The sequence below is a fragment of the Drosophila innubila genome, assembly GCF_004354385.1.
Source record: "Drosophila innubila isolate TH190305 chromosome 3L unlocalized genomic scaffold, UK_Dinn_1.0 0_D_3L, whole genome shotgun sequence".
In the NCBI taxonomy this organism is placed as follows: domain Eukaryota; kingdom Metazoa; phylum Arthropoda; class Insecta; order Diptera; family Drosophilidae; genus Drosophila; species Drosophila innubila.
Window position 1 is genome coordinate 20,587,218 of NW_022995376.1, and position 23,608 is coordinate 20,610,825.

General features: G+C 38.2%; 7 protein-coding genes across 10 annotated transcripts; 4 read left to right on the forward strand and 3 right to left on the reverse strand.

Moving 5' to 3' along the window:
• Positions 1-530: 530 nt before the first annotated feature.
• On the forward strand, positions 531-7,325 carry LOC117788607 (battenin). Of its 4 annotated transcripts, none has more exons than XM_034627416.1 (6): positions 531-546; positions 5,180-5,403; positions 5,472-5,608; positions 5,897-6,055; positions 6,272-6,605; positions 6,667-7,325. In XM_034627416.1, the coding sequence occupies exons 2-6, from the start codon at positions 5,194-5,196 to the stop codon at positions 7,099-7,101; spliced, it is 1,275 nt and encodes a 424-aa protein (XP_034483307.1). In that variant the 5' UTR covers positions 531-546; positions 5,180-5,193; the 3' UTR covers positions 7,102-7,325. The 4 variants fall into 4 exon arrangements, with proteins under 4 accessions (XP_034483307.1, XP_034483305.1, XP_034483304.1 ...); XM_034627414.1 differs by lacking the exon at positions 531-546 and adding an exon at positions 2,065-2,255; XM_034627413.1 differs by lacking the exon at positions 531-546 and adding an exon at positions 2,065-2,241.
• A 460-nt stretch (positions 7,326-7,785) lies between these two features.
• Positions 7,786-8,780, reverse strand: LOC117787649 (ubiquitin thioesterase otubain-like). The gene is made up of 3 exons (XM_034626226.1): positions 8,674-8,780; positions 8,295-8,594; positions 7,786-8,239 (listed from the first exon to the last, which is right to left on the reverse strand). Exons 1-3 carry the CDS (start codon positions 8,746-8,748, stop codon positions 7,826-7,828), a joined length of 789 nt encoding a protein of 262 aa, XP_034482117.1. The 5' UTR covers positions 8,749-8,780; the 3' UTR covers positions 7,786-7,825.
• Positions 8,781-9,115: 335 nt separating this feature from the next.
• On the forward strand, positions 9,116-11,168 carry LOC117788456 (arylsulfatase B). Its single transcript, XM_034627233.1, has 5 exons — positions 9,116-9,311; positions 9,370-9,529; positions 9,591-10,079; positions 10,135-11,031; positions 11,092-11,168. The coding sequence occupies exons 1-5, from the start codon at positions 9,183-9,185 to the stop codon at positions 11,136-11,138; spliced, it is 1,722 nt and encodes a 573-aa protein (XP_034483124.1). The 5' UTR covers positions 9,116-9,182; the 3' UTR covers positions 11,139-11,168.
• Positions 11,169-11,404: 236 nt separating this feature from the next.
• On the forward strand, positions 11,405-13,442 carry LOC117788457. Its single transcript, XM_034627234.1, has 2 exons — positions 11,405-12,023; positions 12,521-13,442. Exons 1-2 carry the CDS (start codon positions 11,661-11,663, stop codon positions 13,415-13,417), a joined length of 1,260 nt encoding a protein of 419 aa, XP_034483125.1. The 5' UTR covers positions 11,405-11,660; the 3' UTR covers positions 13,418-13,442.
• A 257-nt stretch (positions 13,443-13,699) lies between these two features.
• LOC117787133 (probable ATP-dependent RNA helicase DDX52) lies at positions 13,700-15,759 on the forward strand. The gene is made up of 3 exons (XM_034625573.1): positions 13,700-13,762; positions 13,816-15,209; positions 15,264-15,759. Exons 1-3 carry the CDS (start codon positions 13,700-13,702, stop codon positions 15,580-15,582), a joined length of 1,776 nt encoding a protein of 591 aa, XP_034481464.1. The 3' UTR covers positions 15,583-15,759.
• A 603-nt stretch (positions 15,760-16,362) lies between these two features.
• LOC117787632 (zinc finger protein 436-like) lies at positions 16,363-17,717 on the reverse strand. The gene has a single exon (XM_034626204.1). It carries the CDS (start codon positions 17,628-17,630, stop codon positions 16,380-16,382), a length of 1,251 nt encoding a protein of 416 aa, XP_034482095.1. The 5' UTR covers positions 17,631-17,717; the 3' UTR covers positions 16,363-16,379.
• A 1,421-nt stretch (positions 17,718-19,138) lies between these two features.
• On the reverse strand, positions 19,139-22,905 carry LOC117788414 (kelch-like protein diablo). Its single transcript, XM_034627177.1, has 5 exons — positions 22,475-22,905; positions 21,310-22,134; positions 20,553-21,244; positions 20,067-20,256; positions 19,139-20,003 (listed from the first exon to the last, which is right to left on the reverse strand). The coding sequence occupies exons 2-5, from the start codon at positions 22,078-22,080 to the stop codon at positions 19,782-19,784; spliced, it is 1,875 nt and encodes a 624-aa protein (XP_034483068.1). The 5' UTR covers positions 22,081-22,134; positions 22,475-22,905; the 3' UTR covers positions 19,139-19,781.
• Between the last annotated feature and the right edge of the window lie 703 nt (positions 22,906-23,608).

Consider the following 23,608-nt stretch of genomic DNA (forward strand, 5'->3'; position numbering starts at 1 on the left):
GCACTGGACTGATATCTTAAGATTTATACGGCCCGTGTACGTCTTATCGGTTTTGTTGTTATCTGCAACAGTGCTTTAATCTATTCCCGGTGAATTGCTCAGATAAAGATAATGTTTGATGATAATGTTAATGATTACGATTATGATGTTAATTGAAACTTAAGCAGGTATTTTATTTGGTTTTATATTTATTTATTTAGTGTTAACTGGAAACAGTTGACTTAAATTAAAATAAAATTATAAAAAAAGAAATGATGAAAATAACAATTTAAAATTTCTAATAGTAAAAAAGTCCAAGGAAATTCAAAAAATGATTAAATGATCAAACACTAGTTCCATAGATTGAGGGAAACCCAGAAAACCCCAATCAGATCATTAAGTGATAGTATTGAAACTAGTAATAGTATTAATATTTTACTAAGAATAAGTAGTAGTATAAATTTGTACTAGGTAATATAAATAGTATTGAAATATCTTTAACTTGTTCACATTCAGTTCAATTTCATTTCTCAAACGCGTACAACGTAAAGTAAAGTGCTTGAAAGGGTAATCTATAAATTGTGCGTACTTGATAAGGCTTTAAGGTTTTTATTATCTTCATCATTTGATGACTAAAGAGCCATTAAAAATGAGAATACGAAGATTTCTGCTCATTAAATGCAGCTTAACTCGTGTAAATGAACTTTAAATTATGTCGCAATTCGTGTTTGTTAGCATAAATTTGAAATTTTACTTAGATAATTTTCTCAAGTACTCGAATTCCGGTTCAAAATACTTGTGAGTATCTCTCCCTACATCCCTCTCTCTCTCTCTCTCTGTCTCTCAGCCTGCTTAGAGCTCTCCTGTGCGAGGTTTGCCATTGCGCATACGCCATGTGCGTCAATAACAACAATTAGCTTTAACAATAGGCTTATCCTAAACAATATTAAGTCTGCCGCCTGCATACTTAATTAATTTCACCAAAAATTATTTTCAATAAATTCATTCCGAAATCTTCATCAACAGCTGCACACAGTCGCAGAGAATAACAACAAAAATATAGGCCGCAGGTGAAAAAAAAAGCTGGCATAAAAACGTGACTTCGCTGACCGGCCTTTCAAGCCATTAACCTTGCTGCTGAGCACGTCCTCCCTTCTGTTCCCTACTGCAGTGGCACCTATTCATAGAAACTTGTAGAACCAGTTGTCAATTACATATGTTCCTCATATTTTAATGCTGGGCAATCAGAGATAATCTTTCACGTAAGTTCTCTCTTCAGATCTTACACTAACTTGTAGGAGGATTCAGCAGACTGCAACTATTTTGGTCCTTTTTCTACATGAAAAAATAAATAAGAAGCCAATTATGCTGTCTCACAAAGTTCCCCTGACTATAAGAAGCTTTGAACAGAATTCAATGGAATGATTCTAAGATTTGAAAGGAAGTACCGGTGTTTGATCCTTTCAAATTATCAAGTTACTTACATTGATCGTTGACAGACCGCTCTTCCCTCTTTTCTCGCTTCCGACCGCTTACCTTTTGTCCTCTACTTGGCTATTCACACAGTTAAGGTTTTCGTAAATGCAACGTTACTTATTCATAAAGAGAACCAGTTCTCAGATACAGGTAAACAGTGCGGCTAAAAATAATAACACCGATAAAGTTTATGATTTTTTGATTTAATCAAAAGTGCAAATAATAATTATTCAAAAAATAAATAAACCACTTTCGTTTTCTTAAGTTAATTTACTTTTTTCAATTACATTTAAAAAAGCATCAACAATAATGTAGGTATATCCTTCTCATGGCGCTATTATTTTCACCGTAGCTGTAAATATATATAACATACATATGTATATATGTGCACTCCTACACGAAAACAAAATTACCTGACAGATCGGCACTTCTTCTTATTGTTGTTTCTTATTTCTTTGAGCTTTTTTATGCTGTCGCTCACAACTCGCGTGATTTAAGCACTTGGACTCTTCAACGTCGCCGTCGCCGTCGCCGTCGCTGCCACTGCATCTGCTGCCGTTGCCGCTGCCGCTGTCGATATCGTCGGCGTTGTTGTGGGTCCCGTTTGGTGGGCGGTTCAGTCAGATTCAGTCGGTCGCGAAACGTTAAAACGCGCAAAGCGTTGTCGTGTCAGCGACGTTATCTAAAAGTCTCGGAAACTTTCGGTGTATAAATCTAAGAAACAAATAATCAACAGCAGACGCAACATCTTAGATCAAGTAATTGAAAGATAACGTTCTAGTAAAGGTGCGCTGTAACGGGTAATCATCTTATCAGAAAAGTAGTTGTCAGTTTCTAAAGAAAATACATAATTTGCAATCCGTAATCTATATAAAATACATAGAGCATCTACGTGTATAGACTCTATATCTTTGCACTTTGCAATAATTTTAAGGAACGCGGGAAAAAATTTATTAGTTACAACTTATCTAGATGGCAATTAAATACCCCCAACATTTTCTCCACGTTTTCTTATTTAAACTATTTAAAAACTAGCTGTTTTTTTAATGACTATCATGCTCAAAAACTATAATTTTTAGCGTATACATTGAAAAAAATTTTTCAACTTTAATCCCATATGTTAGAATATTTTTATGTAAAAATAAAATTTTAAAAAATATATATATAATTAAATGAAGTTAGTGGCCGCTTTAATTTAATAGCTGGTTTATCAGTCGAAAAAAAACATTTGATTCTATCAATTGAACAAAATTCAAAAACTAAGATTTTAAACTGTTCAAAAAATAAATTCAGCTTTGTTCTTACTCAAAAACCCGGATCACAAACATCATTTCATTCAACTAACTAAAAATATTTAATCGAAAAAAAATGTAATCAGTACTCCCAGCCCTGATTTCAAACAACTCAGTTCATGCAGTGAACTCAATAAAAATTCTAATATATTTTTGGCCTCGATATCGCACCTCTCTAGTTTCCTTTAAAAATCTATAGCTGTGCCATCTTTCGCAATACGAAACTTAAACTTCCTATATGCAATTTGAACATGTATTCAGTATTCATGCGAGCAACAAAAAAACAGTGAATATCATGTGAATAACACAAATGTAACTGAGGCATAAATTGTTAACCCAAGGCAAATGTCGCAAACTTTCGTCTCAATTTACATTGGAAGTTATAATTCGGAGTAGTGCATTTACCATTTTGGATGGACGGGTGTCAGGTTTTATCATCGAAAGTGACAACTAAGCTGGGATAGTCTTACAAAGTGGGTCAACAACATTGCTGTGGGAAAGTGCAAGCACCTGAATGACTCAGAGAGAACTCAAATTGAAAAGACTTCGAATCGATTCTGATCAAGAACTTTACCTGAGACTTTGACTGACAATTGAATTGCTATTGCTTTAATTACAATCACTTGGGTTGATTCACACGTGCGACCGATCGACGTCTGTAGAGCTTTTTCTTTTTTTTTTAATCTCAAGCAATTGGCAAGGTCAAATAGCTGAGCATTTAGCCGAGATAATTTGATTAGATACAACTGTTCTAGCCGGGCGACTTTCTACACCACATCACTTTCTCACTATCTCTCTTTCTCTTTGACAAACTGCATACCCTGCAAAATGTATTTTCGTTGCCATCGATAATATGCAACTGTACATGAAAAAATCAAGTTGATATAATAATTTACAACTTTTCTTTAGGGGCAACTTTCTACCCCTTCTATTCCTGCCTCTCTTTTTATTTTACTAAGTCAATATTCGGTACCCTATGTAGATAAAGATCGATATAACTCTATTAGTTGCAACTGAGCTGATCCGTATATGTTACTTAGCTCATTCTTTTATTCTAGAAGAGGTATTTACTGTACCATGTTAGTTGCTAATGGAAAGGTAAATAGGGCCGATCGATTCTTCTTTCTTTTAAGTATAATCTTATTTAGCGATTTATTTTCTTTTTTTAATCAAGTCACAAGTTCTTGTGATTGTAAACAAATGAAAAATTTTGCACTTTGCCCATTTGTAAATCGTTGCCAATAAACGGTTGACTATTTTTCTATATCCGGGCCTATTTCAGTTCCCTTTTTGATGGTTGATAAGTAGATTGTATTTTAATGATATGTTTGCATGAAAAAATATAACAAAACCCAATTTCCAGTTTGGTCAAAAATAAATAACAATTAAATTCAGTCGAATGACGCAATTGAAATGAAGCTTGGATTTTCGACCAGGTCAACGAATGTTAGTAAAAGCCAAATTTACGTAGTCATAAACCAAGCAAATATTTAACAACTTTTGTGCGTCAATACGCATAATTCTTAAGCCAAGAATTTGAATAAATAGAAACAATAGTAAAATGAGAGCCTTACTTAATGTTAAGCTTAATATTATGCACATTGTTAAAGATAGGAAGTGTAAGATAGTTAAACAATTATAAACAATTGCATCATTTAGTTAACAATTCGAAGCACGTATTTCTCATTTTGTTCTCCTGAACTTGCTCAATGAAATTTCGTGCGCCTCAAGACCGCAGTCGAACATGTTTAGCTTAATAATGAAAGCTTCTCTCAAATAATTGCAAAGTAATATATTAGTGTGTTATTAAACCAAGCGTGACATTTAAACAAATTAAAGCTAAGATAAAAAAGAGCTTTTAAATAGCGTGCCAGTTTCATGTTGTCTACATATATTACACCTGTACAAACAACAAACTCTAAAGGTTATACAGTTATTAAAAGATATATACTCAAACTGTTTTGAATGTTTAAAAAAAGAAGACTCTTTATAAATTACAAACAGCTGAAATGAAGCGGCAGCTCTGAAGATGATGATCAATTATATATAAATTTATAAGCTATATAAATTTCAAAGATTATGAGAAGTTTATGTTCGGATTTCCTTGACCTCAGATGATTATAAAAAATGTTTATTAGCAAAAGTTTTGCAATTAGAACTAGATTCAAAAATCTTAAATCTTTAAAAAAATGTAAAGTTTATGTGGAATCAGAACATTTTAGATTTAACACAAAATCAAAAGATTTAAAGCTTATATAGGATTATTGCAATAATTGAATAGAAAGATTGTCCTTATCCTAGCGAAATGTTGGCAAAAGTTTCTGCTTTACAACTTTTCATATAGAAAAACCTGAGAAGAAACCAGAAGCGAAAGCTCTTGTTGGCAATAAAAAGGATCACAAAAATAAATTATCCAATTTATATTATTTTAGAACTCCTGCTAGGAATGTCGGAGACGAAGCAGCAAGAGGCGGAGGAAAGCGAACACAATCCTCAAGTGGTTGTGGCTTCCACAAATGGCGCCCACTCCGTTAGACATGATCGCGGTCTGTGGCGGGACTTGACAGCCTATTGGATACTGGGTCTGTGTAATAACTACGGCTATGTGGTAATGCTGAGTGCTGCTCATGACATCATAGCACAGTTTAACGATGAGGTTAGTTCCAAGGTGACATTGTTATGAACGGGAATGTGTACTAGCTGATAACTCTTATTTTTTTATAGCCGGCTAAAGATGTTGGCGCTGAAGGTGGCAACGGACGCGAATGTCATTTGGTTTCCACAGGTGCCATTTTACTGGCGGATGTATTACCCTCACTGTTTGTCAAAATACTGATGCCCTTCTTTCCCTTCTGGGTCAAGTGAGTTTCCCGCTATAAAAGATCCATAAAAGATCGTTTTATGTAATTGTTTTGAAAATGAAAAAAAATTCGCATATTTAACCTTGCAAAGAAATTATTTTTTTTTTCTTATTTTGTTATAATTCTTGAGTTAAGAAAATAACTAATGACCTTTTTTGTGCTTAACTAATTCTATATAACGAAGCAATTACCTTTCATATTGTTTTCTTATGTGTATTAATATGTGATAGTATTGCTTTACACCAAATCGTTCTTACTTACACCATATTTCTGTAATTTTTTTTCCAGTGTACGCATTGGCATTGCAGTTGCCTTATCGGCGGCGGGTTTCCTGTTCGTTGGCTTTGCGAATGCCGAGTGGATGGCGTTGTTGGGCGTGGTTATTACCTCAGCCAGCAGTGGCATTGGAGAAACCACCTTCCTGGCGTATTCCTCGAGTTTTAACAAGTAAGTTAATGGTTTATTTCACTGATTTGTAAATAAAAGAATTTTGATCCTCAAATGAAATATTTTCAAGTCAAAACTACAAAATAATTGAAACATTGTTAAATAAAAAGATCTTAAGACAATAACTAGAATTATTCTTTTAAAAAATTCATCAAAAACAAAATTTTTTTATTAGTGTTTCATTTTATTTAATTTTCATATTAAAACTTTCCTCAGAAATGTCATCTCCACCTGGTCATCGGGCACAGGAGGCGCTGGTGTCATTGGTTCTCTCAGTTATGCCACGTTACGTTCCTTGAACGTGAGTCCACGTGATACCATGCTGATCATGTTGATCTTTCCTGCAATTGAAGCCCTTGCCTTCTGGCTGTTACTACGGCGTCCACAAGTTTTACCTGTCACGACCGTGGAATCGACAGAGGAGCTTATTAGCGATGATAAACCTTTGGTGGGCTTTAAGGAGAAGATGTCCTATGTTAAGCATTTGTTTAAGTACATGCTTCCGCTGTGCTTGGTCTACTTCTTTGAGTACTTTATCAATCAGGGACTGGTAAGCTATAAATATCTTCTTTTTTTTAAACTTATTGCTAATTGAAGTATTCTTCCCACAGTTCGAGCTGGTTTACTTTGAGAACATTTTCCTGGACAGAGCCTCGCAGTATCGCTGGCTGAATGTGGATTATCAGATAGGCGTCTTTATCTCCCGCTCATCGGTCAACATTTTCCAGCTGAACAAAATCTGGCTGATGTCCGTGTTTCAGTTCATTAACGTTGTCTACTTTCTCACTGAAGTCATTTGGTTCTACACGCCGAGTATTTGGATTGTTTTCACCATTGTCCTGTGGGAAGGCCTGTTGGGCGGTGGCGCCTATGTGAACACCTTCTATCGCATGTCCAAAGAGATACCGGCAGGTCGTCAGCAGTTTGCCATGTCCATGGTGGTGCAATCGGATTCCTATGGCATTGCCCTTGCCGGCTTCCTGGCCATACCCGTCCACAATGCCATCTGTGGTCTGCCCGCCTCGGTGCGCGGTGTCGTCTGGTGATAGGAACATAGAAGGAGCTCATAATGAGTAATTGATTATGCCTTTAAACTAGCTAATGAGTAGACTCTAGGTGTGTCTGTGCGTCTGTGTATATCTGTGTGTTCATTCTGTAGTATTGACTGTGTGATTGTAATGGGAACTTAGCTGATAACTAATTTTTGTCTGTATCAATAATCTAATTTGTATAATTCTTAAAATAAATATCTTATAAACATAACTTACAATTCAAAAATCCAAGTTTTTTAAACATTCAGCAGCATTATTATGGCCCCACAAAGTTTTTTCAGTGTACGGCTAGAATAAGTATAGCTAGAGAAAATTGGGGATAAGTGTTTAAAAAAGTGTTAACCATTAAAGTAAAGAGACAATATACAACAACACTCTTTATGAGTAAAATAACGAAAGCGTTTACTTTTGGTTTGCAGAGTTTAAAAAGTTAAAACTCTATAGTCAAGTTCCCAGCTATAGGATACACAAAGTAAATCTACTAATAAGTTTTGTATTACATTTTGAAGTTAATATTTTTATTTTTAAATCTAAGTTTTTTTTATACATTTTGCCTATTTTTTGCATTTAGATTTGTACATTTCGATTTTCAACTCGATTCACAATTTGGACTTACATCACTTATTTAAAGACTTGAGGGTTCTGGAATATTTACTTCTACATATGATGGTTGAATCATCCTACAAATTTAATTATGTTTACAATTTATTATCTAAATTCAGTTTGGATAGAGTATATCATAATGTCCGGGTCTGTAAATGAGATAAACCATTGGCTGTGATCCCTCGGGGAAATCGTGAGTTTTCACAGTGCCACTTTCGCCTCTGTCCAGATATTCAACACGTACTCCCACTCCCAGGGCCGTGCAAAGAGCAATGATATGAATGTGATCCGATTCCTTAAACATCGGTTCGACTTCTTGATGACGGAACTCTTCAATGGAAAGATCACCTTCAATAAAATGTTGATAGAATTCAGCATTCTCCTGCAATTTTCCCGATGTGATTAAACGTAGATAAACAACCACATAATCGGAATATCCCTGATCATTGAATACACAGTGCAATTCATTTTTAGCTTGCAGAGATCCACCAATATTATCCGGACTAACACGATTTATTACATCCATGAACTGAAATAAACAAAAACGTGATATTTTTCATTGAAAAATTTGTCTCATTTCTTACAGTTCCATGAAAGTCTTCCAAGGTAAAGCTAGGAAATCCAAGTTGTATAAGCTTGTCTTTTGAGTGTTCCGCAAGTATGCGAAAATCATGATAAGCCCGGCTATTTGTGACCAAATTCTCCAGATATGAATAGGCAAAAGCTCGAAAGAAGCAATTTCCGTCAGGACGTGTTCGTCGTATATATTTATATTTTCCAGCCAAATCTTCAATCTTAGCCGTCAAAACGACGTCTCCATTATATTCAGCCACTAAACAAGTTAATGGCAGTTCTTCACTGACCAAGGGAGTTGATTCAATGATCTATATAAAGAATGCATATGAAGAGAAATATGCCAATTGTAAGGTTTAAATATACATCAAATGATTGCATGTTTCTCACCTCCTTTTCAATCTCTCGCTGCTGTTTTATGATCAATTCATCACAATTTCCAGTATTATTTCCCACAGACTCCATAATTTAAATATAAAAAAAAGAATGTCACAAAAATATTTGTTTGATATTTGAAATTCAAGCACGATTTGCAATACGAAATATGTCAAATTAAATACGGATTTAGTATATAAAATACTTAAATACAATCTGAAACTTATCGAATTTCATGCCTAAAAGTGCGCCACACATTTTTCAGTTGTAAATATATGCACAACTTGTTTTATTTTTTTTATAAAACTACAAATGGATTGTAAACAAATTGGGTAGCTTGTTTAATTAACAACAGTTGTTGTTATTGTCGCAAATAAATCAACTACGTAAGACCGCCTGGCATCTAAGCTTGATCAGCGACCAATAAATATATATAATCAGTCGCTTTGTGGCTCTCGAATGGAACGGTTTTCGAGCGGCATTTAAATATTTTTATTTACAAAGAAATACGTATATTTATTAAAATGTGTGTCGTCATCTTATCAGCACTTTTACTTTTATTTAATCTCGAGTGGATTAAGGCAAATGCTACAATGACAAACACAACCCGCAATAAATTGCCTAATATTATTATTTTATTAGCTGATGATATGGTATGTAACCCGGTTTTTGGGTCATCAGCAATAAATTAACACCTGATATCACTTACAGGGATTTGATGATGTGAGCTTTCGCGGTGGAAGAGAATTTCTAACACCAAATATTGATGCATTGGCTTATCATGGACGCATTTTGGATCGTCTCTATGCACCGCCCATGTGTACACCTTCCCGAGGAGCTCTGCTAAGCGGGAAATATCCCATACACACAGGTGAGCTGTGAATACAAACAGATTGGCTTTAGTTAAATAACTAAAGAGGAGTTCTGTTCAGGTACCCAACATTTTGTAATTAGCAATGAGGAGCCCTGGGCACTTTCACTGAATACTACGTTGATGCCAGAGATCTTTCGGAATGCAGGATACTCTACCAATTTAATAGGAAAGTGGCATTTGGGATTCGCTAGGCCAGAGTACACGCCCACACACAGAGGCTTTGACTACCATTATGGCTATTGGGGAGCCTACATTGACTACTATTCAAGACGCTCGAAAATGCCGGCTGATAACTACAGCATGGGCTATGATTTTAGACGAAACATGGAGCCGGAATGTGCAGATCGTAATGTCTATGTCACCGATTTATTGACCAACGAGGCGGAGCGTCTTATAAAAGAGCAACCGACTAAGCAGAAGCCTCTCTTCTTAATGCTCAGCCATTTGGCACCACACACGGCCAATCTTAAGGAACCATTGCAGGCGCCACAGGATGAACTCAGTAAATTTGTTCACATTAAAGATCCAAATCGCAGAAAGTATGCTGGTGAGTAGTGTTAGTTAAAGTTGGAAAATATCATTATTTATTACTTATTTTACAGCCATGGTTTCACGCCTGGATCAGAGTGTGGGCCGCATTGTCAGCGCCTTGGCGAGCACAGAGCAGCTGGAGAACAGCATTGTCATCTTCTACTCGGACAATGGCGGACCTTCAGTTGGCATGTTCGCCAATACAGGCTCCAATTGGCCACTTAAAGGTCAGAAGAATACACCCTGGGAAGGTGGCGTGCGTGTGGCCGGAGCCATTTGGAGTCCATTGCTGGAGGCACGAGGCAATCTGTTTACTCAGCCCATTTATGTGGGAGACTTTCTGCCGACTCTAGCACATGCAGCCGGGATTGAGCTACCAGAGTCGCTGAAACTCGATGGCATTGACTTGTGGCCACAGCTGTCAGGATCAAAAGATGCTGCTCATGTGCCACGAGAGATTCTACACAACCTGGATGATGTGTGGCAAGTGAGCTCCTTGATGCTCGGCCAATGGAAGTACGTGAATGGCACGACTTCGACAGGTCAATACGATAATTTACTGACCTATCGCGAGTTAGATGATCTAGATCCTCGCGGACGTCGTTATGTGGTTGAGGTGCGCAATTCACCTACTTCGAAAGCCCTCTCGCGATTTGATCTACAGAGACTGACACAGTCGCGGGTAAATATCCTTGGTAGATCTGCAACTGTGCGCTGTGGTGACTTACAACGTGGTTGCAATGCTCTGCTGGAGGAGTGTCTGTACGATCTCACTGAGGATCCCTGCGAGCAAAATAATCTGGTTTACTCTGAGCGACATGCTGAGGTTCTTTTAGCACTGCGTCAGCGTGTCCATCAACTACGTGCCGGAGCTTTGATGCCTGCTAATCGCCCCAAAGTCCGTTATTCTGATCCCGGCTTGCATGAGTGTACCTGGGATAGTTTTGAAGTGAAGGAGGCAGGCAAAGGTATGAAAGAGTTTAAAGATGAATTTTTAATAATTTAAAACAATTTTATAATATTTCTAGTGCGTCTGCAATGCGATTACCAAGAACTGCCTTGTAACGGAAAATGAGCGATTAAGAATAAAGGTCAACATTTTAATGAATGTTGGAAGTTCGTCACCCCACGGGTAGAAAAGTTACAAATTTAATTCTAAAGTATATCATAAAATATACAAAATTCACACAGAAATTCTGCGATAGTTTTAGAAGTTCTAGCTTCAAAATTAAGAAAAAATTAAAAATAAGTTTTTTTTTTCTTTTTACCTATTTTCAACATTTTAGCTAAAATTGTACGGCTTGCCAGATTTATTATTCTGGAAAAGGTGGCAGCCCTTCGACTTAAAATGACGCGCGAGATTTTCAACGAACGAAAAATAATAGGGAAGAAACCATTGTTCAACAACGCTCCTTTTAAATGTTAATATTGTAGTAATAATAAATATTAAATGGCATGGAATTCATTTGCGTAAGTTTGGCGCTTAATCCAAGTCAGCTGATGGCGGAACAGCATTGCCATGCTCGCAGATAATGAGGGTGGAAAAGGAAAAGTCCTGAACAGCTGACAGAAAGCCGCAGACACTGCTGCAACTAAAATGGAGGAACGCGCGGTTTTAGCTAATATAGCCACAATCATTACAAAGGACCTACTCATCGATGAGCCGCCCAGGCACTCCACCTTCACCAGCGGTAACTTCTCTTTAAGTTTACAGCTGCTCGAAGGCAGCGATGATGATGAGGCGGAGATTTTTGCACTGATGCAGCGGAAACGTGCGGTGTCAAATGTCGGAAAGGGAAAAGAAGAACTGAAACGAAAACAAGTCGAGCAGACTACAGAGGAACTGAAGATAAAGAAGACTTCCAAAATGGAGTGGAAATACACGGAACTCAGTTTGCTGCATCGTTATGTGGACTCGCAGTTCGAATCGTATTTGCATATGCGCAAGCTGACATTTCTAGTAAGTTTTCCTATTGCTGAAACGGTTACTATAATTGGTACATTTCTTGTACCATAACTGGTTCAACTTTGTTCGTTAGTACCATGTACCAATGGTAATTTTTTTTTTGCAAAAAGTGAAATTTTTTTGTACACTGCATATTCTTTTATTTATATGTATTAACTAAAATTTAAAATTAATTTATTGTTTTAAAAATGCAAAATGATTAGTACAGCTCATTTAAAAAAATGTATAATTTTTCCATGAAGTGGCCATTCCTGGTATAACTTTTACTCGTTAGTACTTTAGGTCCATTTTTAATTGAAAATGGGATATTTTCGGTACAGTGCATATTCTTTTATATAGATGTAAATGTATTTAATTATTTTTAAATTTAAAATTACATTGTCGTTTTAAATTATTCATAAAAATTCGAAAATTGTACACTTTTCATAAAGTGGCAACCGTGATTCCAGATACAAACTAAATAGCTTGGAAATTATCTTATCCATCGACAGAAAATACAACAGGAACTCGAGGAGATTCTGCGGAGGCATGTGCTCCCGGGAGCACCTACTCCACAGACAACTCTATCGCTGGCACTGTGGAAACTGTCAACGGATGAACATTTCGAGGAAATTTCGCGCAAATTTCAGTTGCCATGGTCTCTTTGCCAGCAGGTAGTGCGTAGTTTCTGGCACATAATCTCGGACAACTATGAAAGTTTCATCAAATGGCCCAATTCTTTGGAGGCACAGCAATGCACGTTGCAAGGATTCCAAGGTGTTCCACAGCTCAGCTGCTTTCAGGAGCTTTTCGGTATTATAGCCTTGAAACGAGTGGACATCTTTATGGAGAGTGAACACGCCGAGGTAGCAGTTGTCCTGCAGCTAATCTGCAATGCAGAAAACAAGATTATCGACTGCTATGTTGAACTGGAGCAGGATTACACTTTTGAGGAGTCGCCCATAGGACAAACTCTGGCACTCAACCCACGTACAATGCCAGCAGGTAGTTACCTCATTGGCAGCACAAGTTTCCCTCTCAAATCCTACTTAATACGTCCCATTGAAACGGAATGCTTTCGCAAGGACACCGTATTTAACGGTCTGTTAAAGCCAGCATTTGAATTGGCTGACAATGTTGTCGACACTTTAGCACGGCGATTTCACACTCTTTATGCACTGGAGGCACGTGATCTGAATGAAGTGCGACTCATTGTGGAAAGTATTTGTGCCATGCACAATCTGTGCATTGATTTCCAGGATAACTACTTGGAGACGGACGTTGGCGGGCAACAAAAATTTAGCTGGGGTGGAGTACTCTCCGGACCTAGAGGCAGCGAGAAGGATGTCAAAGGACTACGTCGACGGGTGGAGCTGCTCGATGCATTGGTAAACACAGAGGGGGAATAGAAATAAAACAAAGTAAAATAAATACGTGAATTGCAAATAATTTCTTCAAACTCAATAATCGGTTATGCTTATCGATAGCTTGACACATCAGAGGGTAGGTGCTGCGATTTATCGTTAAGCGCATGCTGTTACTAGCGATAGTTTGATAGCCGCTGACCACTCTTCTGCAATAATCGATAATATTTCGTTGTCTGTGACAGCATGTGACAACTCTGCTGCAATAACAAAACAAATGCACGTGCGTGACAATTTTGTTTAATTTAAATAAAATACTTCAACAAAATGGATACACATGATATATTTAAACAATTAACAGCAGGTGTTCGTTTTACCAAAAAGCGTACGGTATGTTGAATCCTACTAATGGAAGTACACGTTTAAATGGGAATTATTTACAGGCGCCCTCAGCAAACACAAAGTTTGCACACATTATAAAACAGGATACGGAGGATATTAAACCGGATACCAAGTCAGCCAAAGTGCCAAAGCTATCAGAGGAATGCACAGCAACTACACAGTTTCGATTACTTGCTGACGCTGTCGGCACTCCGGCAAATGAGCCCAAACGTAAGAAGGTTAAAAAGGAATTGTCATCGGAGCAGTTGGAGCAACAGCAGCGTGTGGAGCATATCAGTTCCCTGCGTAAGCAGCACAGCATAACAGTGCTGGGCAAGGCTGTGCCAGCGCCCATTACCAGCTTTGACGAGCTGAATTCCGCAGAGTACAATCTGTTGCCGCGTCTCAAGGAGAACCTCTTGTCCTATGGCTTCCCACAGCCGACGCCTATTCAAATGCAAGCACTGCCCGTGCTGCTCAAGAATAGAGCTCTAATGGCCTGTGCACCAACTGGATCAGGTAAAACCCTAGCCTTTCTCACGCCCATCATCAATGGACTGCGTAGCCACAAGACAACTGGATTACGTGCGCTTGTGCTTGCACCCACCCGTGAGCTGGCCCAGCAAATCTATCGGGAGTGCATAGAGCTAACGAGATCAACGGGTCTGCGCACGCACTTCATCAGCAAGGTGAGCGAGGCACGGCAGCAACATGGACCGGATTGCAAGCAGAAGTACGATATATTGATATCCACACCGAATCGTGTGCGTTTCCTGCTGCAGCAACAGCCTCCACTGTTGGATTTCAAGGGCATTGAATGGTTTGTGCTGGACGAAGCTGATCGACTTATGGAGGAGGGACAGAACAACTTCAAGGAGCAGCTGGATGACATCTACACAGCCTGCACACATGCCCAGAAACGTGTGGCCTTCTTCAGTGCCACCTACACGGTGCCCGTGGCCAAATGGGCCTTGAGGCATCTCAAAAATCTGGTGCGTGTGACAATTGGCGTGCAGAACAGCGCAACGGATACAGTGCAGCAGGAGCTGCTCTTTGTGGGCTCCGAGAGTGGCAAACTGCTGGCGGTGCGTGAAATGGTCCGACAGGGATTGCAGCCACCAGTGCTGGTCTTTGTGCAGAGCAAGGAGCGGGCGAAGCAGCTGTTCGAGGAGCTGCTCTACGATGGCATCAATGTGGATGTCATCCATGCGGAGCGGTCGCAACATCAGCGCGACAATTGTGTGCGCGCCTTTCGCGAGGGTCACATCTGGGTACTCATCTGTACGGAGCTAATGGGACGCGGTATTGACTTCAAGGGCGTCAATCTGGTCATCAATTATGACTTTCCGCCGACAACCATCTCCTACATTCATCGCATTGGACGCACAGGTCGTGCAGGACGTCCCGGACGTGCCATTACCTTCTTTACCCAAGATGATACGGCCAATTTGAGAAGGTAACAGAGTGTTCAATAAACTTCAATATCCAACTAATCAGGTTCCATTCACAGCATTGCGCAGATAATTAAGAATTCCGGCGGAACGGTGCCGGAATACATGCTGCAAATGAAAAAGGTGCGCAAATCGGAGGCAAAGATGCGTGCCAAGAAGCCGCTAGAACGCGAGGATATATCCACCAAAATCCGACCGGAAAAGCTGCCGCTGCCCATGAACCTGGACAAACCGCAGCAAAAGCCACAGCCAAACGGTAAAGCTTCCAAGCAAGCAAAGAAAAATAAATCCGAGACCAATTCAAAAAATGATAAGCAAAAGAAAAAGAGCAAAGATAGCTCAAAAGCTAAAATCAAAAAGGACAAAAAAAGTAAATAATGTTAAGAAATAAATTGTTTTATATAAATTAAGCAAATATATATATTTATTATATTAACAAAGGATTGCTTAAAAGTAAATGGAAGTTTGTTAAAAAAAACAATTTATCTTAAAAGGATGCTACAAATTAAAATGGAAATTCATTCAAGAAAATATACTTAGATTCTTCATCTTGATGAAAAAGACTTTTTAATTAAAATCCAATATCATTTATGAAAATATACATTCTTCATTTTAACATAAAGATTTTTAAATTTAGCATAGAGTTTTGTTTATGAAATTAACAGTTTTTCAGATAACTATTAAAAAAAGATTTGTTCCAATAGTTACACCCTATCTTGTTATCTTTATTTTTATTTGTATTAAGAATTAAAAGCAACTATAAAAACTAAAAAAAAAAAAAATCGCAGAAATGTGTTTTTTTTTTGCAAAATAAAATATGATTTTTAAATTTGTCAAAACATTTAATTGAATTAAAAGCAATGATACTTAAATTTAAGATTTGTATATTCCTCATTTTAAGAAAATGACGCATCATTTTTAAATGAAAATTCATTCAAGAAAAAATATATGTTTTCTTATTTCAATAAAAAATGCTTACAATTTACATGGAAATTCATTAATAATGCGTTCACTTAAATTTAAAAATAATTAAAAGATCCAAATAAACCATTCATTTCAAAAAATATAACTATATAACTATTCTCATAGTTCCCGCTGAGTGTCATACAAGCATATCAAGTCTTTTATAATAATACTATCTATCTATATACATATGTATATCTTTAACAAGTATATTAGGATTTGTTTTGGATTTTTTGCTCTTTTTTGTTGCGTTTGAGGCGTGGAACAATTTTACCCATTTCATGTCCACGAATGTGAGCCTGTAGTTGATCTTTCCTGCCGAATTGTAAAACGCACTTGGTGCACTTGAAGGGATTTTCGCCCGTATGAATCCTGACATGCCGCTCAAGATCTCGACGGCGGTTGAAGCCTTTCGGACAGGGAGTGCACTTATAGGGACGATCGCCGGTGTGAACACGCAGGTGAGCCTTGAGATCATAGTTCCTGCAAAATGATTTCGTACACTGGTTACATTTGTATGGTCCTTCTCCAGCATGTACGTAAATGTGTGCTTTCAAGTTGGACTTTTGGCCAAAGGCCTTTGGACAATGTGGACACTTATGTGGACGCTTTTCATTATGCACTTGAATGTGATCTCTGGCATGGTGGCTCTGGGCAAAGACCTTGGGGCAATAGGGACATTCGTAGGGACGCATTCCAGTGTGAGTGCGTATGTGTCCTTTGAGAGTATCGATTCTGCTGAAGGACTTTGGGCATTCCGGACACTTGTGTGGACGTCCTGTTGTTGGTGTTTTGTCGGCGAATCCTTTGCTGCATGATTTCTTGTCCATCAGTTCATCTATTTCAAATTCATCTTCATCTACACTGAAGTCAGTGTAGTTGCTGCTGTCAGATTCCAAATCCTTGCTAAGATCTACGTAGCACTTGCGCTGAGATTTGCGAACAGGATTGCGATTTGAAGTCTCTTCCTCCTCCTCAAATCCGGCAAATGGCGGAGACATATTCTCTTGAAAGTTTTCCTCCTTGGTGGGTTTCTTTTGAATCTCCTCCTGCTTTGGTTCTTCAGATGTGTTTGGTGTCTGCTTGGGAGATTCCTTCTCTTCGAATTCGTCGGTACTTTCGTCTAGCTCGATCTTGATGCAATCTCTGCTGGGAAGATCCCAATCTTCTGCCTCGAGCAAATCACAAAAGTCAGCATCCACTTCCAGTTCCCGCTTCTCCACCTTCAAGGTCAGCAGCTTGTAGCTCTGTTCGTACCTGCGCTTAAACTTGAACGCTCTCTCTGCATCCAAGGAACACTCCATGCATATCATCTTTGGCAATTCATCGTCGATTTTTATCTTGCACTCGGCGCATTCGTTCAACATTTCTGCCAAACTAATTTCCTCTTCATTATGCATCTGGGCGAATATATCAACAAGTGTGACGGATTCGCACAGACAAACGCGACATATCTGCTCCATACTTCATCAAAATAATACTGTTACAATTTAATGTTAATAATATTAACTGGTTAAAAAAACCACAAAAATATCAAATTTATTCATCCGATACAATCAACAGATTGTTGTTGTTGATTGTTCTAATTGGGGCTGCCACCCTACAAAATTTTCCGATCTGGCAACTTGTTCTAATTTAATAAAAAAAATTTAGTTGCAACTACGAAAATTCAACAAAATTGAAATTTTTCTTATTTTTGAAGCTAGAATTTTTTATATTTTTGCAGAATTTTTGTTGGAATTTTTTCGATTTTATGAATTTTTTTTTTTTAATTAAATTTTTAATTTCTCTCCCCTTGGGTTGACGAGCTTCATAAATTTAAATTTGCATCAAAATTTTAATTAATTTCAAAGTTATAGCATTTTAAAATTAGGATAAACTGAAAGTTAAAATTTCCAGATAGTCGATGTTTCTCGACGTATCGATACAATTGCAAATACAATCGAATGCAACTGCATTCGATATTTCCTGCCAACTTGCAATACGTTCAACATCTCCCGCCCATAATCGATAGTTGACTCTTTTAAATATTTGAATTTGGCCCATTTTAAATGAAATATAATTTCATGTACGTGGTTTTGTATTTATGTATTTTATTATACATATTTACGATATCTTATTGATTATTTATTTACTGTGCAGCTATTTACTTTTTTTGTTATTATTTTATTTACGAGTTTCGTGTGTGAGTGTTTTAATCTTAATCCTAATATATAAATTAGTGTTTTTTCAGTTAAATGCTATTCTTAAGTTTTATGTGGAAGCAAACTTTAAATTTGTTTGCCAGGTTAACAACGTTTTAAATAATAATTAATAATAATCAAAGTGTGTGATAGAAAATAATCAATAAGAATCAAGAATAAATAATGTATGATGTATATAATTTATAAATGTTTGTGAGTTTAAAAAGACAACAACGAAACAAAGTATATATAGTAATAATAATAAATAAAATGCAAGCAGGTCTAGTCTAAATAATATGAAAGCTGCCTTTTTGTTATTATTTCGAGTTGGTTTCTTAGCAACATGTTGTGGCCTTTAATTATTGGCAGCAGGTACCACAACACTTTACAAATTTCATAAATTTTCGATAGATATTTAAGCATCTTAACTATATTCATACATTTGTTAATTTTTCATTTGAAATAATTATGTACTACCATTAGAACTACAATTCATTGTATGTTTAAACTGTTTTTTAAGCTTGATAAGTTATTGGCGCTTATTTCAAACAACTATTCATTAATTATTATTTGTTAGTTTTTACTTTAGGCATTAATCGTTTGAGATTTTTAAGCATAAATAATTTTCAAATTCGTTACGGGAATTATACACTTATTCACGCCATCATTTAAGTAATTTTATACCTTATACATTTCTCTTTTTATAGCTTAATAATAATATATATATATTTGATTTTCAATGCTTTGTTTTTCGAGAGAATTTCATATTTAAATTAATGTGTATAATGTTCGAGGGGGAAAGGCATGTTAGAAATTTCCATGAAATTTTAACCAACAACAGTGTTTTGTTATTTTTTGTTCATCTTGTTTTGTTTTGATTACAAAGAACATTTAGTATTTGTTAGTAGCTTATTAAATATTACAGTACATGTTTTAGCATATAATATATTTATGGATTCATATTTGTGTGTGTATTGATGAGTGCGTGTGTGGGTGTGTTTATGTGTGTATTCAACTAACGCTAGGCATATTGTTAAAAACGCGCGACACAACAAACATTTTCTCTTTTAACGCGCTACCAATTGAGAAACATTTAACAATTAATTATTAATTATACAATTATGTTTATAATGCTTAGGCTTATCAACTTGTAACCGCTGGAAAAAATTTGGCTTCGATTTGTTATGCAGTTAACTCGTCTGTCGGTCTGTCTGTTTGTTTGTTGTTTCAGTTGTTGTTACTTTAGTAGAAATGCGGCGGCGGCAACGTTTGCGATGGCAGCGCTGTCGTCGTCGGCTTCGGCTCCCATCAGACGACCGAATCCTTGCGTATCCTGCGATTGTTAGCATAAATGTGTGTGTGTTTAAAGTACGAGATGAATACAAAGAAATGACATTATGTTTAGTTAGTTATGAGGATTACAATAGACTATTATAGATCATTCTGTCTAAAACTGTTATCGCACCACATATAATTCTCAGTCTGCGGTGCACGCATAACACCAACGCCGCCACCCAGACGGCGATAGTTCATGCAGCCGCACAGGCGCCATTGATTCGTCTCTGGATCGTACACCTCAATGGTCTTCAAGTAGGCAGAGCCATCAAAGCCTCCCACAGCATACAATTGCCCATTGACGACAGCCAAGCCGACCTGTAAGCGATAGAAATAGTTTTAGTATATATAAATAGCCGCAGATCTGTGATCTTCACTTACGCCACTGCGTCGCGAGGTCATTGCCACAATGGGGCTCCAGGTATTGGTGAGGGGATTGTAGCGCTCAGCGGAGGACAGTTCCATGCAATCATCGCGACCGCCAACGGCATAAATATAATTATTAAATACGGCGCAGCCGAGATGCTTGCGACGGGTCGACATGGGATTAACAGCCACCCACTTGTTTTGCCTGTCACAAGAAAAAAATTGGAGTAAGTGTCAAATAATAAACCAAGATAATATTACAATCAAGTTGCCCGACTATTAGATACCAACTGTTGATGCTGATCAAGAATATATATACTTAATGGACTGTTAATAGACCACTGTACTTTTTTATAAGTATGGGGCCTAATTAAAATAAAAATAAGTAAATGTTACAAACTTTTTCTGAGAACTGTGTTTTTATACGGGCGGACAGACATTATTATAAATCCAATAGCCGCTGTACCATTTGTATACTGAGTTAATAAATGAAAAATTTACCTGGGATCATAGCGCTCCACGGTATTGAGCGGGCATTGGCCATCGGAGCCGCCTATGGCGTAGAGATGGCCGCTAAGGACAGCAACAGCAACGCCTAGACGGCGTGTGGTCATTGGTGCTACCTTGGACCATTTGTTCTCCTTGGGATCATAGCGTTCCACATGATTCAGACACTGCACACCATCCTGACCACCGACTGCATACAAGAAACCATCCAATACGGCAACGCCGACGCTTGTGCGGCACGAGGTGGTAGGCGCCACATCACAGGACCATTGATTGGTCTGTGGATCATATCTTTCGATGCTATTCAAATAGCTTTGACCATCGTGTCCACCGACCGCATACAGTAGATCATTGAGAACGGCAACACCGACGCCACAACGCCGCTTGCTCATGGGTGCAACCATTTTCCAGTCATTGGTCTGAGGATCAAAGCGTTCGACAGAGGCAATGGCATCGCCGGAACACCAGCCACCCACAGCGAACAGCACCTCGCCGCGTCGTGTGGGTTTGCGTGGACGGGTGCGTGGTCCCTGCATCAATGGACGTTCCTGCGGCAGCAGCAGATAGTTTTTGGCCTCATCGACCAGGTCGCGGCAAGCCTCATCTGAGCGTACCAGGAGATCAGAGCCCACAGTGCCGACCAGGAACTTGGGCGAGAGTAGCGGCAAACGCACATGTTGCAACACCTATGTTTACCAATTGAGAACAGTTATAAAAATAGAGCAGCAGAGGATTAGTGAATGAAACTCACTTGTGCCAAGTGCTGTCGCCGTTCAGCGACATTGTACTTGAGCCAGGACATTACGGCATTGAAGACCTGCTCCTCGCTGCGTACGTTGAGCTCATCGCTGCAAATGATGTCCACCAGCTGGCCGACAGGCAGCAAGAGAAACTCTTCGCTCTCCATGACCTCCTGGAAGTTGTGCTGTGTGAATTTGTCGGCAATGCGAAGGAGCTCGCGGCAGGAGTGCGTGTCAGCGAAGGCGCGTATGCCCAGGCAATTGGTCGGATCGAGCTGACGCTTGAGGAATTCACAGCATATATCCTGGATCTCGACCAGTTGTAGCAGGCAGGCGGCTGGCAGTAGCGTCTGCACATTGGACTCCTCCACAATGATGTGGGCGGTGTAGCAAAAGTCAATCAGCAGCTCCATAGCATTCTCATCGATATCCCGTATGGTTACCTCCGTTTGGCGTGACTCCTCCAGCTCGCCAGTGAACATGGCACAAAAATAGGAGCTGCACGCACTTAAAATGACACGATGGGCAAAGATCTTGCGTCCACCCACATTGAGAACCACATCGCAGAGCTCGCGATGTCGACGCAGCATATTCAACTCCGTGAGCGTCACCTTCGGATGCTTCTCGGATGTGTGGGTGAGACGTGCTGGGGACGGTGGGCGTTCGGCACCGCCTGTGCCACCGCTACCGAGGCCAGTTCCTGTGGTGCCCGAACCAGCGGTGGCTGTGGCGGCAGCGCCACTGCCAAGGCCGGTTGAGCCCGGTAGCAAAGGATCGCCCATTCTATTCGCCGCTAAACGCAGCGGGGCGGATGCCCAACCCCACACGGCGTCTATCTAAAATGTTGAACGAAAAAGAAAATGAGTAATTGAACGAATTAAGTTAACTTAATTCGACGCCTTTGCCTTTGACTTCGTCCGTCGCCCACACACACACATGCAATGCATATACAGCGTATCAATTAGAGATGAGTGCGTGTATAACCGCACGTTGTATGACTTCACACGCAATTTATATACAAATTATAATTAAAATATACTAAACACATATATATACTTTTTTGCTACTATGAGAACAACTTATGTTTTGTATTTTTCATAATGTATTACGTTAAAATAGTGTGGGCGTGAGCAAACATTGTCACGGTCTCATCTCTAGTTTGGTAATCTTTAATACCTTTGCGTCTCTGTTATCCACGGATCCAAAGCACGTCCACGGAAACCAGGTGCAGGCGGAAATGTTCGAAAATGCAATTTTGCTGCTTGCTTAAAGAGACATTTGTGCTAAATATTTTTGTATTGCGCGTTTTTAGGTTGCAATCGCTTGCGCAAATGAACAGATTTTGTTTGACACTTGCACAGATATTTTTGTGCCTTGGTGAAAAATCGAACAATTGAAAACAGAGTGGTTTAATTTATATTTTTCAACAGTTAGCGCGTTTGTTTACAGTTTGCGAACAATGCAGGGCATCCGTGAACACTTTAAACATTATTTAAACATGCATATGCACATATTCTTGCACATGAAACACAATTTTTCACGATATTTTTGGACGAAACAGCTATTGTTTCCCCTAAAAACTTGGCAGCAATGGTGTGGAAGGCTGCCACCCGTTCCAAAGGCTGCCACCCTGCAAAATTTTCCTATCTGGCATCATGTACCATTTTATTCCAAACATAAATTAGGTGCAACCACCCAAGAAAATTCACCTTTTTTTAATCTTTAATAATGATAGAATTTTTTAAAATTTTGCAGACTTTTTGTTAGAACTTTGTCGATTTTGTCAAACCTTCATAAAAATGTTTACATTAATTTTATCGAAGTAATTTTATTTAAGTTTTCATCAAATTATAAATTTATTGGAAAAGTTATTGCATTTAAAAATTTGTATTTACTAAAATTTACATTCATCAGTGTGGCTGCACACAGTTGGTTATTATTTTAGCTATTTTTCATAGCAATTTACCAACTAAACGGATCATTGAAATGAACGAGTGTTGTTCAGTGATTAATGAACTAACAATATCTGTTGAAATTTAATGTTTGCATATCATTTTAACTTTTTAAACAAATATAATTAGAATACTTAATATACATGAAATTCATTTGTGCCGCAAGGTTTTCGTTCCGATTTTCGACAACGCTCGGCGTTTTGAACCGAAGGTGGCCACCCAGGAAAAATTTCTGATCTGGTTCGAGTTGTTTACCTAAAAATTGGTACATTTTCAAAAAAAAAAGAAGGTACACTGAAAACATGTACCAATTCTTTATTTTTCTTAGTTGTTAAGCTAGGATTTTTTAAATTTATGA

Coding starts and splice junctions, on each gene's coding strand:
- LOC117788457 (XM_034627234.1), top strand. CDS start 11,661: ATGGAGGAACGCGCGGTTTTAGCTAATATAGCCACAATCATTACAAAG. Junction 12,024..12,520: donor TGCGCAAGCTGACATTTCTA/GTAAGTTTTCCT, acceptor ATCCATCGACAG/AAAATACAACAGGAACTCGA.
- LOC117788607 (XM_034627416.1), top strand. CDS start 5,194: ATGTCGGAGACGAAGCAGCAAGAGGCGGAGGAAAGCGAACACAATCCT. Junction 5,404..5,471: donor TAGCACAGTTTAACGATGAG/GTTAGTTCCAAG, acceptor ATTTTTTTATAG/CCGGCTAAAGATGTTGGCGC. Junction 6,056..6,271: donor TATTCCTCGAGTTTTAACAA/GTAAGTTAATGG, acceptor AACTTTCCTCAG/AAATGTCATCTCCACCTGGT.
- LOC117787632 (XM_034626204.1), bottom strand. CDS start 17,630: ATGGAGCAGATATGTCGCGTTTGTCTGTGCGAATCCGTCACACTTGTT.
- LOC117787133 (XM_034625573.1), top strand. CDS start 13,700: ATGGATACACATGATATATTTAAACAATTAACAGCAGGTGTTCGTTTT. Junction 13,763..13,815: donor GTTTTACCAAAAAGCGTACG/GTATGTTGAATC, acceptor AATTATTTACAG/GCGCCCTCAGCAAACACAAA. Junction 15,210..15,263: donor GATACGGCCAATTTGAGAAG/GTAACAGAGTGT, acceptor TTCCATTCACAG/CATTGCGCAGATAATTAAGA.
- LOC117788414 (XM_034627177.1), bottom strand. CDS start 22,080: ATGGGCGATCCTTTGCTACCGGGCTCAACCGGCCTTGGCAGTGGCGCT. Junction 21,245..21,309: donor GGCGACAGCACTTGGCACAA/GTGAGTTTCATT, acceptor TGGTAAACATAG/GTGTTGCAACATGTGCGTTT. Junction 20,004..20,066: donor TGACCTCGCGACGCAGTGGC/GTAAGTGAAGAT, acceptor TATCGCTTACAG/GTCGGCTTGGCTGTCGTCAA.
- LOC117788456 (XM_034627233.1), top strand. CDS start 9,183: ATGTGTGTCGTCATCTTATCAGCACTTTTACTTTTATTTAATCTCGAG. Junction 9,530..9,590: donor GAAATATCCCATACACACAG/GTGAGCTGTGAA, acceptor AGTTCTGTTCAG/GTACCCAACATTTTGTAATT. Junction 11,032..11,091: donor AGTGAAGGAGGCAGGCAAAG/GTATGAAAGAGT, acceptor TAATATTTCTAG/TGCGTCTGCAATGCGATTAC.
- LOC117787649 (XM_034626226.1), bottom strand. CDS start 8,748: ATGGAGTCTGTGGGAAATAATACTGGAAATTGTGATGAATTGATCATA. Junction 8,595..8,673: donor AGCGAGAGATTGAAAAGGAG/GTGAGAAACATG, acceptor TTCTTTATATAG/ATCATTGAATCAACTCCCTT. Junction 8,240..8,294: donor TGGAAGACTTTCATGGAACT/GTAAGAAATGAG, acceptor TGTTTATTTCAG/TTCATGGATGTAATAAATCG.